This window comes from Rhinolophus sinicus, chromosome 17 (genome assembly GCF_057876585.1).
Source record: "Rhinolophus sinicus isolate RSI-liver-muscle chromosome 17, RSI-T2T, whole genome shotgun sequence".
In the NCBI taxonomy this organism is placed as follows: Eukaryota; Metazoa; Chordata; class Mammalia; order Chiroptera; family Rhinolophidae; genus Rhinolophus; species Rhinolophus sinicus.
The window spans coordinates 23,168,342-23,183,772 of record NC_142517.1 but is presented as its reverse complement, the minus strand read 5'-3'; the positions used below and the strand labels follow the sequence as shown (position 1 = coordinate 23,183,772).

The window sequence follows — 15,431 nt, the reverse complement described above, 5'->3', positions numbered from 1 at the left end:
GTCTGGTGCGTGAGGGCCTTGTTAGCCTGAGGCCTTTGGAATTGCCTATGATAGGGCTTGAAATATCACACATAGGTTTTGGCTCATTGATTATTTGCATTTCAACAGAGAGAATGTCTCAAAAATATAGGTATTATAATCTTTTTTTTTCCCTTTATGGTGTTTGCTTTTTGTATAACATTTGAAATGTTCTTCAAGAGACTATAACTATATACTTATTTTCTCCTAATAGTTTTATAATATTTTTGTGTATTTTAAAATTATGATCACTTTTGAATTAGATCAATTTGGTATAACTGTTAAGCATGGAGAAACATATTTTTTTCTTGCTAAAAGGTATTACTCATAGTTTTACAGTGTGCGAACTTTAAGAAAGGCTGGGTGAAGGGTTCATAGTATTTCCTGTACATTTCTTTATAACTTTACATTAATCTCTAATTACCTAATAATAGAAAGTTTCTTCAGTGCTTTTTTTTTTTTAATATAGTAGCAAAGTGGCTGAAGGGTACAGTTTGTGACAACAGTAGTGAGAGTAATGTATAAAGAGGAGGTGGGTGCAGATTGCAAAATGCTGGATTGAATAGTTTAGACATGATTCTGAAGACACTAGGGAGCCAATTAAAAGACAAGATACAAAAGCCCAACATTATTTCCTTTGAAAAATATAAACCCAGAAAGGATTTCCATTATTTATTATTTGTGATTCTTACAATCACTTAGTCCAAAAAGTAAATGGCATGACTTATAATTTTAGTGAAGGCCTGTTTAGTCTGTTAAGGGTTAAGTTACCATATGACAGATTTGAGCAAGAAAAGAGTTAAGAAATTTGCTATGAAAATACTTAGCATTTTGGTTACAAGATACATATAAGAGTTTACGGTTTTTACAAAATACGTCAGTGTACTGTTAGAAAGAGTCCAAACCTGCCACTTCTTGAGGTAGGGGCAGGAAAATTTAATTTTACCTTTGCAAATTAAAAGCCATACAAACTACAATTAATTATATGGTGCTAACTTTGCAGAAGTAAGCAATTTCTTTTCTAAGGCCTTTTTTGTGGCTTTTTCTGATGAAGAAATTCAGGAGATCCTGTTTTCAGTTTATTATCCGGCAGTTATAAAATTACACTGAAAATTTTAAAGTATTAATAATAAAGAAATGGTATAAAAAAATCTTAAAATAAATCCTTTGTGAGTGTTGCGTTTTTATATTTCAGTTGCTTATAGTATAAAAGCGTTAACTGGGAATATTTTGGGTTTGGGGGATATCAAAATACGTGTAATATTCCCAGAGTATCTTAGAACAGGAAGGACAATGGAATTTTATGTCTCTGTACTCATAATGTTTATTTCATCCTTCATATTACTCACTTTATAGGAACTGACATCAAGGAAAGGAACATAGACACGTGGCCATAGACTCATTTTGTTGCATATAGTAATGGATTATTATGTGATACTTGTTTAGGTTTAAAAAGTTAGTACAGCACCATTTTTTTGTCCCCAAATTTGGTTTGTGGCATGAAGTGGTGACTAACCCTCCTGAGATAATCTATATTGATATGCACATAAAAATATTCCTCATATTCTACAATTTCACAAAGTGCATTTTGTTTAGAACACTTCCTTCAATGGTATTATGTAATGTTCTATGAAAACAAGACTCTTTCCAGATGTGAGTCACTCTGTCTAAGATAAAGTTGTCCTTGTAAATTATCCCAGTGCTTACAAAATAAAATATGTGTGTGTGGGAACTATGGTTTTCCCTCCAAAGGTAAAACTAACCCAACAAATTCTGGTATTAACATTTAATTTCCTCTTATTTGCTGGTTTTATGATATTAACATAGTTTAAATTTTACTACTTAATCAATGGGAGCAAGGCTAATAAACTTTAATATATTTCCATGCATTGATGATCAAATTGTGATCAGTAAATGCCAGATGGCACAATCAATTCAAAAATAGTTTACTCACTTTTGTTTTGTTTTTTTGTCTTGCTTTGGTTTCCTGATGGGCACTTTGTGTTCTGTAACTCTGAGGTTTTTATGACTATGCTTGGTAATCTCTCTCTAGTATTTTGATAAAAATCATTTACATCTAAATTTCCTAAGAGTCAAGCTCAAACCTCTACTCCCTTTGTTGAAATATCTCTTCAGGTTCTTTTTAATATGATTATTTGCACTATAAACCATACAACAACAAAAAATGACCGATAAATTAAAAGTTGACTCCAATTCATGATTAATATAAAGAAATATATAGGCATCTGTGAACTTGTTATATTGCTTTCTTGCTCATTATTGTTACTGTTTACTTTAAATTTGCTGAAGAGCACAACTTCTAACAAAACTGTTTAGTACCGTATGTCTAATTTGCTATTCACTTCTCACATAAAGTTGTAAGATTGTATGAATAAGCATAATATAGAGAATATCACCAAAACAATTTCTTTTTACAATCTGATCAATGATTAAATGCAGAGAAACTTGTTTCTTTTATCTATCTTCTATTCCTCTTATACCGACTGAGAAACTTTGGTAACACCTAAGATTTCAGATTTACACATCCAAACATTTGTGTTAATCCAACTTCTTCCAATTCTTAGATGAATAAACCAATAAATTCTTCTCATCCTGTTTTTCATGTACTCTGAGTAAACCAGGTCTCTAAAAAACGGTCAGATCAGTGATCCTCTTGGATTTATGTCGATGAGTTTGTCAAACTCTAACTGGCCTACAACTGCATGTGTAAAACAATCTGTGTCTCCTGGACCTCACTTTTCCCTGAGTGCAAACATCATCAGTCCAATAGTTATCTTCTAAAAGTTGTAAGGGACTTGAAGTGGTGCCTCAGTTTATTCACCAACATCTCCCTGAAGTGATCTCCCTGAAGGAAATAGAAGACAGGATTGATGACACTGTTCAGAAAGGCCAAAGGCCGAGTCACAATGTAGATGGAGCTGATGATGACCCGAGCGCACGGGGGCTGCTCCCAGGTCTGCAGCCGTGAAGCGATCCTCACATTCCGCATGACGTGGTAGGGAGTGAAGAGCACAGAGAAGATCACAACCGCCAGTATGACTAAGTTAAGAGGCTTTTCAAGGGGCAATTGTCTGATCCTCTGCTTTAGGAAGAGAGCAATCTTGAAATAAAAGAAGCACATCACAAAAAGAGGAACAAGGAATCCCAAGAAGGTTAGACACATGCTATAAATGAAGCTGTACATGGGGTCGCCAGAACTTGCATAATCACTGCATTGGGTGCCATTATTCCCTGTAACAAAATTTATAAAAAGAAGCATGGGCAGTAGCTCTAAGGTTACTAAAACCCAGATGGCCAAAGAGATTAAAACAGCGAACTCTTTCTTTTGCAGAAGGTGTTCTCGGAAAGGATACTTCATAAGCAGGTAGCGATCAATGCTGATAAAAGTGAGGAAAAGAATGCTGGTGTAGAGGTTGGCATGAAGCATGTATCGGTTGGTGGTGCAGAGCATCTCCCCATGTGTCCATTTTTCATGGGCATAACTTCTTATCAGCACGGGAAGGGTGCACAAAAAAGCCAAATCAGAGATAGAGAGGTTAAAAAGGTAAATGTTACTGCTATTCCAGTTCTTCAGACAGAAGAGGTAGCCAAAAACAACAATACTATTCCCAAGGACTCCCACAATGAACTCTATTCCATAAAAAATAGAAAGGTAGTACTTTTGCAGGGCAGCCTCTGCTGTCAGCCAGTTTTTGCAAGAGGGATCCGGTGCCTAAAGAAGGGAGAGAAAATATAAGGATGAAACACTAGACTATGACTAAAGACAAAACTGTGCTTAACAAAATAATAATTAAAAAAAATAAAACTTAAAAGCTGCAGGTTATATTAGTATAGAGTGCATATGTATACATACATATATATATATACGTATATATGTCACTAATGTTTCAACAAATATTTATTGATACCTTTGAACTATGTGCTAGGCTCTGGAAATAACAGCAGTGAGTAAAACACAGTTTCTAATCTCAAACAGTTTATACTCTCTCTGAAGGAATTAGGAAATGAACGAATAAGTGCATGCTATATAATGATAAATAATATTCCAGACATCAGGAAAGGCATGTCAAAGGCCCTGAGATGGAAACATACATGGAGGACTTGACAAACAGCAAAGAGGCCAATGGAAAGTTCAGTGTAGTAAGAGCCGAGGAAAGTCTCCGGGACCTACCAGGCTCTCCGGCACATTGTAGTTGTTCAGCAAATTCTGCTGCGTTACATTGAATTGAACCATAACCTAAAGGAGGAAACAGAAATTATTGTAACTCCAGTCTTGCCATTTTAATAGCTATTGTTTCCATATTGTCAAAGAATTATGCTTATTTCATTGAATTTGTAAAATGCAACTGCAGTTTGAAGACATAACTTTTTCCAATTTGAAATATGAAGCTGAAAATCTTAGTAATAATAGTAAAACACTTAGTAAAAATAGTGAAAAATATTTACTGAAAACTTCCAGTGTACCGGGCACTGTGCTCACCACTTTCCAAGGACTATCTCATTTTACACTCACAGTGACATCATTTGGTGGGGACTATTATTATTTTCATTTTACTCATGAAGTCACTGAAGCTTGAAAAATTAAGTGTCTTCCTGAGGTTATAGTAAAAGACTTTCATCATAGCATCTTCTGAATAGGGGATATGAAAATAAGCAATTGGATGCATTCAAACCTCAAATGTCCTGCTCACCTGTCATGTTTTTCTCTTGTAATGAGGCCAGATTGTTTGTGGTTGGGTAGGGTATTCAAAGAACTTGAATTACTCAAAAAGTATACTAATTTGCTATTGTTAAATATTGAATCCTTCTTATTTCTAGTGAGAAAAAAATCAAGGTTGGAAATAACATTTTCAAAAAATCTCTTTGTCAAATAGGATTCTGAGTGTCAGTTGTTACAATCAAATGATTCTTTCAATATAGTGTTTTGGTAAATAGACGGAAAAAAAAAGATCAAATATACTTGAACTGCTTTTTTTCTGGGAGGTATGCAAACAACGAGCATAATTTGCTATGATGAAGGCTTCTGGAAAACTCATATCTACTTTTGTCAAATTTAAGTAGTCTACTTCAGTTAAAGATTGCTGGTGTTTTGAGTGTTTTATTTATGAAAATAATTCATGGAATTGTAGATATGATAAATTCAATATTTTGGTAAGTTATTTTTAATCACTATTTAAAACATCCTAAATTCCTCTGAGTCCCTCCTCAAGTCTTTCTATGGCAACTTGCCACTAAGTCCAGCTCTAAACAAAGCTGAATAGGGACTTCCTCAGGAAACAGACACATGAAAACGCTGAAGAACCAAAGCAGATTGGCTTTACACTATCTTTTTTCCCCTTAATTTAATTTAAATTTATTGTTAGTTTCTTTTATTTTGCTATTAATTTCCGCTTCACTCCATCTTTGAGGTTATCTGATTCTACTGTTTTCTCACATCTCCAACAATTGATCACATTTCTCAATTTCATTTATTTTCCAATTTTTTTCAAACCTCTTCCATCTTTTTCTGCCCTATTCATCATTAGCATATACTTTTGTCTCCGAGTTCCCTGAGACAGAGCTCATTCATTGAGTCTCCACTCTCTGGTTCCTGCCTCTGTACCTGTCCTTTATTCCTTCCTGTGACAACAGAGAACATCTGTTCCTCTGGGCTTACTCCAGATGCAACTCATTCCCAAAGTTTCAAGATTTCTGTGTTATCCAGCTTTTCTCTTTCCTGTCTCTTCAGTCTTCTTCTCCAGCTCAGCGACATCTTTTCCATCAACATATAAACATTCTTGTCTCGTCAGTCTTAAAAATAAGGAGCAGGCATAAACAACTTTCCATCATTGCAAATGTTTCTCTCATAGTCACAGCTTGATTTACCAAAAGGGCTGTCTTCACTAATTGTTTTGATATCCTGACACCCATTCCCTTTCTAATCTACTCCAATTTGACATCTGACCCACCACTCCATCAAAATATCCTCAATGTTGCTCAATGCAGCGGTCATTTTCCATTAGTCTTCTTATTATATTTCTCAGCTGTTTTTTACACTGAATTCTGGAAGTTCTCTCTTCCTTGCCTTCTATGACATAACAGTCTCTTGTTTCCCTCATTTCTTTTTAGACATTTTTTTGTGGTCTAATCCTTCTTTGCCCATACTTTAAATATTATAGTTCTTCAAAGCTCAGCTCTGGGCAGCTTTGTTATTTTGGGAATACTCAAAAAGCTGGTGCACACGCTCAAATGAAAATGAAGATAATAGGAAGTTTCCTTCATTTTTAAATTTCCTCTTTTTCTAGTCGTCACTTTTCTCTTTCTACCTAGTGAGTTCTTAAATGCACTGTACTGACTTATGTCAGTAGTTTATGTACAGAAGAAAAGTTTGACTGCCATGGAAGTAAAATATAGTTATGAAGATTATAACTAGAAGCCAGATTACCAATAGCTACCAGGCAGGCAAGTTTGGGACCATGTTGAAGCCATGGAGACTTCTCCTGCTTTTGAGCAATCCATTGGGATTGGAGATTAGAGAGGTAATAGGGTTAGAGAATACCAGGACTGAAATAAGGCAAATGAATGACTGGTCACCTTTGTCCTGTTTCTCAGAGTGATTACTTCATTCTTCTTCTCTCTTTTTAAAAATAACTTTAAAAAATACATTTTATTATATAACACTCAGAAAATGCAGCTAGGCAAAAAGAACATATCAAAATTGTCTGTAAACCAACCACTCCTGATATTTGGATACCATACTACAGTTTAATATATATTTTGAATTTAATTTTTCAAAAATATGTTTTAAAATCTGTTTTTTACAAATTTATTTCATTTTTAAACGAATTTTCCTAAGTCCTTAATATTGATAAACTGTGGTTTTATAAATGTAAGGCTGTCTAATATTTGCAGGCCAATTTAACCTCTCAACGAGGCACAATTTCTAGAGTATTAGATTCCAAATTCAATGATTTTTGTAATTGAGTGTGTTTTTAGTTTGGCCATCACAATTCTACAAATTGATGGAGTAAACTGATCTTTTAAGCAAAACTCCCAATTGAAGGGAAATTCTCTTGTGAAAACTTAATTATCTCTTTTCCACTTTCTAGAGGTTGTATTTAAATTTCTAGGAAATGAAAATTGTGATAAATGGTTATATCTGATTTAAATGAATTATTTTTAAACAGGTTTTTGGTTTTTAGATATTGGCAATTAATGTAAAATCTTTAATTATATATCTAAAAACATACCTAAACCTGTTAGAATTATTAAACTACAAACAATATTCACTTACTCACATAAGCAGATCAGTACTTCTCAATTTTAGAGAATATTTCTTTCACTTTAATTATATTTAGACTTTTAAAATGTAAATTTTTTTGACATTTACATTAAAAATATATTTGATAGCTTATTAGCTCTTAAATTTTTTCTTATAATCATCATGATTAAAGACCACTTATGAAATATTAATTCTTTACTGCTTTCTTAAGCCAAATTTACATAGAAATTTGAGTATGTTTATTACCAAATTGTTTTTTTATTAATAAACCATTTGAATAAAAATATATTCACATTGAAAAGACACAATAATTTAATAGGGATGACTTCATTTTTCATGTATTGCAGAAATTACACCAGAAGTCAAAGTATTAAAATGTGATAGTATGGTATCAAATTGTGTTTATAAATTTCTTAAAATAGCTCACCAATTATGAAAAGTTCTGGAAGATGTAATAGCAATAGTTTCTGCAATTTTCCATTTTTCATTAGTGAATTATATTCTTGATTGATGCCATCTTTACAACTATAAATACTAAATTTAGTTTTTAGAATGCCTTAAAATTCCCTCTAGCACATTATTTTTGAAACATAAGATCTTATATATGATACTTGTTTCATATGATTTAGAAACTAAATTTTTTCAGCTAGTTTTATTTAAGTAAATCTAATTACTCTTTTTATTTAAATATGTTACCAAGACACAAGCAAATATAATAAACCTCTTTAAATAAAATAAATTTAGTATTTGGCAATTAAAACAAGACATTTGGTAAAAAGTAACTGTAGAGGAAAAACTTATGACTTCCTTTTAGTTTCTGTTGCTGTTCTACACGTACTTATGAAGGACAGTTCAGACAGTTCATTTAAACATTAAACCTTAGTTGCTCCCAGGCCACTTTTAAAAGAAACGCCTAACAAAAAGGAGGTTTGGCATTACTTTATATACCCGGGCAACGTGAGTTACATTAGAACTTACCGTTCTGTTGTCTGGCCCTGATCCTTTCACAGAAGTTCTTTGCCAGCAGCTTGATACAGCCTCTGACCCAGAGCTGTGCCTCTGGACATAGTGCTGTCTCATTTGCATGTCATGCAGCCAAGATTAATAATTCAAAAGTCAAAGAATAATTTATTCAGTCAAACCTCCAAGTTAAGTTCAAGTAGGGGAACTTCCTCTGAAGTTCAGATACAAAACAAATTACTCATTTCACAAATAGATTTTGAAAAGAGTGCTACTGAAATTATTTTATTCACTATCAACACAACAGAAAAACATTTGTTATTTTCATGTTTACTTGCATATTTAAAGTTTAGCACTGTTTATGTTGGGTATACAATTGCTTCTGCTTTTTCTTCATTTTTCAAATTGACAATATTTGGTGAATTCTATATTGGGCATATGATAACTAAATAGCTGTTATCAAGAATTTTGAGGAAACTATATAACTGAAATTTTAGAAGCAAATCTGTATATACTATGTTCTGTCAGTGTATTAGCAAAAGGGATAATACAGCTTAAGGTATTTCCCGTATTATTTTCTATGATTAAAATCAAGAGGCACATAAAGAAGAATACATCAAGCATCGAGGGATTAGGGAGAGAGATGGTATGTAAGTAACATAACCTCAACACATGGCAATTATACATTCCAGTCAGTACACTGCATAGCACCTGGAAGCATATCACCAAAACTTTAGACAAGAAGCACACCTGGTTTTTTCTGAGGATTCTATTCAATTTATATTCAAGTAAACACTTAATCTGCCTGATTTGAAGCATAGGGTTTATGCTATATCCCTAATTGTGCAGGCAGTAGTAATTTAATTTGAATGCCATAAAAGCTGAGTCTTGAGTTAGCAGTGACAGGCTGAAGTCCCCAAAGAAACTATTTATTACAGCCAGTCCTCCAAGCCAATATTTCCTCTTTTCCAATATATGAGAAACCAAAACTTAGAAACTTAAAAAATATATTTTATATACATGTATGTATACATATATAATATACTTAAAAGTATGTACATGAGTGAAATATAACACATATTTATGTATGAAATATATGTATATTTATGTCAAATAACGTCTTTCTAATTTGTTGAATTCTTATGATATGACAGGTGTTATACTAAGCACCTTCATTTATTGAATGCTTGTAAAATCTCTTTGAGGTCATTATTAATTTTTTTTTCATTTTACAGATTAAAAACTGAACCTCAGAGAGGTTAATTAACTTTCCCAAGGTCACAGAATCTGTAAGGAGAGGAACCTGAGTTTAAACCTATATACTTTTATTGTAAAAGCCCCTGCTCTGATTCTTTTCTTATTGTTATCAATTAGTCATTGATTTTTTATTAGTTGCATTGTACAAATAACATAGTAATTAGACATTTACACACCTCACACAGTGATAACCCCAATAAATCTATGACCCATCTGACACTGGACATAGTTATTAGAATATTATTGACTATATTCCCTATGCTGTCCTATATATCCCCATGATTATTTTTTAATTATAGTTGATGTTTAATATTATTTTTTATTAGTTTCAAGTGTACAACATAGTGGTTAGACACTTGTATAATTTATGGAGTGATCCTCTCAATAAGTCTAGTACCCATCTAGCACTACACATAGTTTTTACAATATTATTGACTACATTCTCCATACTGTACTTTACATCCCCATGACTATTTTGTAATTACCAATCTGTACTTCTTAATCCCTTCACCTTTCTCACCCAGACTCTCAGCCCACCTCCCATCCAGTAACCATTACTTCTCTGTATCTATGAGTCTGTTTCTGTTTTGTTTGCTTATTTATTTTGTTCTTTAGATTTCACATATAAGTGAGAGCATATGGTATCTTTCTAAGTCTGACTTATTTCACTTAGGATAATACTCTTTAAGTCCGTCCATATTGTCACAAATGGTAAGATTTCATTCTTTTAATTGTAGAGTAATATTCCATTGTATATATGTACTACAATTTCTTTATCCAATCGTCTATTGATGGGCATTTTGGTTGTTACCTTATCTTGGCTATCGTAAATAGTGCAATGAACATTGGGGCATATATATCTTTTCTAATTAGTGTTTTGGATTTCTTTGGATAAATATCCAGGAGTGGAATTGCTGGATCATAAGGTAGTTCTATTTTTAATTTTTTGAGGAAACTCCATACTGTTTTCTATAGTGGCTGTACCAATTTGCAATCCCATCAATAGTGCATGAGGGTTCCCTTTTCTCCACATCCTCGCCAGCATTTGTTTGTTGATTTATTCATGATGTGCATTCTAATAAGTATGATGTGACATCTCTTTGTGAGCATATTTTCGTATGTCTTACCTGCTCTGATTTTTGATTGCCTATAAGATTGAATGACAATAACTTTGATGTACACCACAGATTAAATAAAAGTTCAAGAAATAATGACACTTTTTCAGAAATGGAGCTCTTTCTTACTTTTAGAAGGAAGACTAAAAGCATCATTTTTGTCTATAAATTTAAAAGGGCAAAAGCAAAGCATTTTAATCGTGGAGGCCAGGCTTATTAATTTTAAACATAAATTAACTTGAACCCCCCCCCCCCCCCCCAAACAACCAAGACATCTGGCTGTATTTCACAAGTTTCTGCCACCATTCTGATGGGTGATAAGGGCTACTCCTTCTTTGTGTGGTGATGGGAGTACCCCAGCGCTTCCTCTTTGTTTTCCCCACATCCTGGCTACTGTCTCACTCTGGACTGTGGACCGTACTTCTCCTTTCTTAGAGGAAATATCATCAGACCTGTGGCCTGGCTGCGTTAATTCCCTCCTGTGTCCTAATTCACCCAAAGTCTCATTGCCTCAGGATACTTTCAGTGGAGAAACTAGAGTGATTCTGGGACAGACTTAAAAGGTCTCTAATACTTCTGTTTTTTTCATATTATGAGGCTTTGCTCAGGTCTACAGAAAGATAGATGCAAGGGTCAAGGCCAGATTCAGGGTTATGGACCTTGCGAGCAGAGTCTGCATCATGGGTGTGCCATCTTTTAGTCACATAGGGCCTCACACTCTAAGGGACCATACCCTTTTTTTAAAGCTGTGCTTTGGCCTTCTAATTGAAACTCTTAATAACATTTTAACAAAAGTCCCTGCATTTTCATTTTTCACTAGGCTCTGTAAATTATAAATTATGAAGCAGTCTTGCCTGTGAGAGGACAAGTCTCCTAGGAAATAATTATAGTTAGCATATAAAATTTTCATGTGGCAAAGTTTTTATTTTCAGGTTTTCTTTTTTTTTTAAAGAAACAATGTGACATGTTGAAATTTACTGTTGAAGAACAATGAAAATTTGAAAGACAGTAAAGTTTTTAGTACAATATATTGTACTGATTAAGAGCATAGGCCTGGAGGCAATCTGTCTCCTTCAAATCCTGGCTTTACCCCTTACTTGCTCCCAGTTTTCTTATCTGTAAAGGGGGCCAATTGCATGGAGTTATTATGTATGTAGTAAAGTACATAGTTTATATATATCATATGAGGTCCAAATTAATTGCTAAATAAATGCTGGCTATTATAGAAGTTTATAACAATTGAGAAGCAGATTTCTTCACAGTGATCATGTTAACCCAATAGCCTCAATGTTAGAATGCCCAGGATGGTCTATTTAAAACGACTTTATAAAAGGCAGCATGGTGAAAAGATTAGTGAATTTTCATTGCGGTTCTGCGTTTTACCCACTGTGAGCTCTTTGAAAAGATAACATAACATGGTTTTCTTGTTTCGAAAAGGGGGATGATAATTCCTATCCCATAAACCTCATAATGTTCATAATATCAAATGAGATAATATATGAAAATGCAATGGGCTAGGAATGCAAAAGCAGTTCATATAAACCAGGAACACTGATCAGGAAATTCAAAAGGAAGAAATAAAGGATGGCACAGACAATCAAAATGTTAATTAAATCCAATGTTAATAATAATAACTTTCACTAACATTTTTGAGCACTCGCTCTGTAACACCACATGTGCATCAACTCCTTTAATATTGACAAAAATTTAATATAGTGCATATGATTAATGTTCTTAATTTTCGGATAAAGAAACTGAGGCTGAACAGAAATTAAATAATTATCTACAATCACACAGCTCATAAATGACTAGGCTGTAACTTGAAGTCTTTTCTGTTTGACCCTGAACCCAAGCCTTTGACTGTTTCTCATAAGATAAAAACATATATATATATATATATATATATATATATATATATGTTTTAATATATATATAAATAAATATATATAAATATATATAAATATATATATTAGGTCAAAATGATGGACCTTGGTAAATGTTTAGTTTAAATATGGCCATTTCATGTGTTTTGATCTAATAAAAATAAGTTTAAAACCAACACTAAGTTTAATTATTGGCCATCAGATTTATTGGTTATCAAATTTAATTATTTAAATCTGCCAACTAAATAGAATAGAAAATTTTAGAAAAGAAACCAGGCATGTTACAAATAAATAAATAAAGCATTTATAGGAAGGTTCTACTAACACTGTCCCTGAGCATGTTCAGAAGACACGTTTCTTTCAACAGCACATGACAAGATGGTGTTAGGGTCACTCTGATCTTCAAGGAATCACAGGCTGGAAAAGACGACAATTAATGGAACTCAAGTAAATTCTCTTAAACCTTTTGGGGTGGTAATAATAATAGTAGTAGTAGTAGTAGTAGTAGTAGTAGTAGTAGTAGTAGTAGTAATAGTAAAATAATAATACATCCCCAAAGAATTGAATTAAATAAAAATTACTAAGGAGGATATTTTGGTGTTGCTCTGTTGGGTGGGCCTACCCAAGGCTACCTGGTTATTTCCCTATCCAAAGAATGGTTTTAGATAGGAAAAAAGAAATTAAGAGAACAATAAAAAAGAAAACATAATACATAGAGGGTATATGTGGATTGTCTCTAAACTCTTCCAGATTCTAGAAACCAAACAAATTGTTGACCAAATTTACTTTACCATGGAAATTTAACCATTCAAGGTGGGAATTCAGGCTGAGGCAAAGAAATTTATTTCCTCTTTACATAAAAACGCTTGTCATGTAAGAGTCACATTAATAATTCAGATTTGTACATTATTGCTTTTTTCTCTTATCACATAATTGAGAAAAATGTGCCATGTTTATTATTTTTCTGCATAACTCAAAGAAATTGTGCTCCGCTGAATTAAAATACATTAATTGTTGAAAGTATCTGGCTATAGCTGAAGGATTCTAAATTCTTTGAACTAGTAATAGTTAATGTAGAAATGCAGCAAACTTACCTTTTAATATTGAAACACCAACGGCTAAATGATTTTTTTAAATTATATATGGTAAACAGGTGTTTCCCTACAAAAATAATGCTGTCTTGATTCCCTGAAATAAAATTCAAATATTTATGTGAAATATGGAGATAATTTTCACTCTTAACAGTCACTGACCAAGGCACAGCATTTTTGATTTTGAAAAGAGAGTTTGCCTGAAACACTGAAATAGTTTATTCATTTGTTAATTGGCTATTCAATTACTCAGTCTTTTCCAGTCACATTTACCATATTTTGTGCAAACTGACATGCTTCTCAGTGCATTATTTATGAAAACAAAACAAAACAAAAAACAGCTAGTTCACTGTTTTGATGTTCACATAAGCACTTTTTATTGGGTACTAATTAACCACCCTCCCCAATCTTGCACCCCTTGCTTGCCCCAATATATTATTTACCCTTGGAATAAAGAACACAAAGTCAGTCTGATTGAATCTCACTGAGCATTTTAGTAACTGAATTGGAAAGTTTTCAAAATTCCCTGGGGTACCGGAAATATGTTCATTACGAGAGAGAGCTAAGTGCTTTGTGACTGTGTTATGAATTAAATTAAGGAAAGTAACTATTTCCATTAATAAAACATTTAGAGGTGTGATTCTCTTTTATTAGTATCTTTACCACTACAACATACTTATTGATGCAATTTTTAATTTTAAAGTATGTTTTATGCTGACTTATACTGCAAAACTAATAACATTTGATTTGCACTGTTAGGTCAATATTGTATTATAGTAAATGAAAAATTTTCAGATTTTATCAGTTCTGACAATTACAAATAAACAATGTAAAAGTTTAAGAAAATATTCAAATACTACCTTTTAAAATATGCCCCCACCCTATATTAATTACGTATCTATAAGTAGTATTTTTCATTTTGACTTAACTTTAAAACTCATCACTAGTATTATTTGTGAGTTGTTGCCAGTCTAAACTCCTAGGATGGGCTGTTGGATCTGAACACATGCTGAGAAATCCTTGTGTAGAGCTACCTTATCCTAAGCACAAGGACATCTGGCTCAGAATTGTTAAGAGGGATACCCAAGGATGGGGAAGGCTGTTTGGGGGAATAATGAGGGATACTCTGTGCATGATGGAGATACCAAGATCCATACTGGGGAGAAGAGAGTGGCAGAGAACCCATCCTGAGAGCCGTATATGAGGTCTGACAATTAAGTTCGTGAACTTGCCCCCGTGTGCTTACATTGGCAGCACTGTACAAACAGCTTGTTAAGATTTCCTAACCTTGGTATATCAGTGTCTCACACCTGTGTTCATGTCAAAGTGTGGTCGTGTCTTGCTGAGTGTCATTCATTATTGTCGTTGCGTGTTTTGTATGCTGTCGCGAGAATGTCTGAGCTTGAATTAGAGCAATGAACAAACATTAAATTTCTTGCTAAAATTGGCAAGAGTTGACGTGAAATCAGGGACATGTTAGTCCAAGTTTATGGGAGTGATGCCATGAAGAAAATGGTAGTGTACAAATGGATTAGACGTTTTCTGAGAGGAGAGAATGCATGACTGATGAAGAGAGTTCAGGGTGGCCAGTAACAAGCAGAACTGACAAAACATTGCAAAAATTCATCGAATTGTGCGTTAAAATCATTGGCTGACTGTGAGAAGCATAGCAGATCAAGTAAACATTGATAAAGAAACAGTTAGGAAAATCTTAACTGAAAATCTTGGCATGAGAAAGGTGTGTACAAAAATGGTCCCAAAGGAGCTCACCGATGAACAAGAGCAAGGGAGAGTCAAAGTTTGCCAAGACCTTTTGAAGAGGCAA

General features: G+C 33.4%; 1 protein-coding gene across 3 annotated transcripts in view; it reads right to left on the bottom strand.

Moving 5' to 3' along the window:
* Positions 1-677: 677 nt before the first annotated feature.
* SUCNR1 (succinate receptor 1) overlaps positions 678-15,431 on the bottom strand; it is a 30,284-nt gene continuing 15,530 nt past the window's right edge. Inside the window, exons 2-4 of one of the 3 annotated variants that reach the window (XM_019732056.3) lie at positions 5,642-5,829; positions 4,211-4,276; positions 678-3,751 (exon numbers count right to left, since the gene is read on the bottom strand). In XM_019732056.3, the coding sequence (XP_019587615.3) occupies positions 2,810-3,751; positions 4,211-4,276; positions 5,642-5,677 (1,044 nt within the window). In that variant the 5' untranslated portion in view covers positions 5,678-5,829 and the 3' untranslated portion in view covers positions 678-2,809. Of the gene's footprint in view, positions 3,752-4,210; positions 4,277-5,641; positions 5,830-8,278; positions 8,402-15,431 lie in introns of those variants that run through there. The other 2 variants (XM_019732059.3, XM_019732058.3) reach the window with 2 other exon arrangements.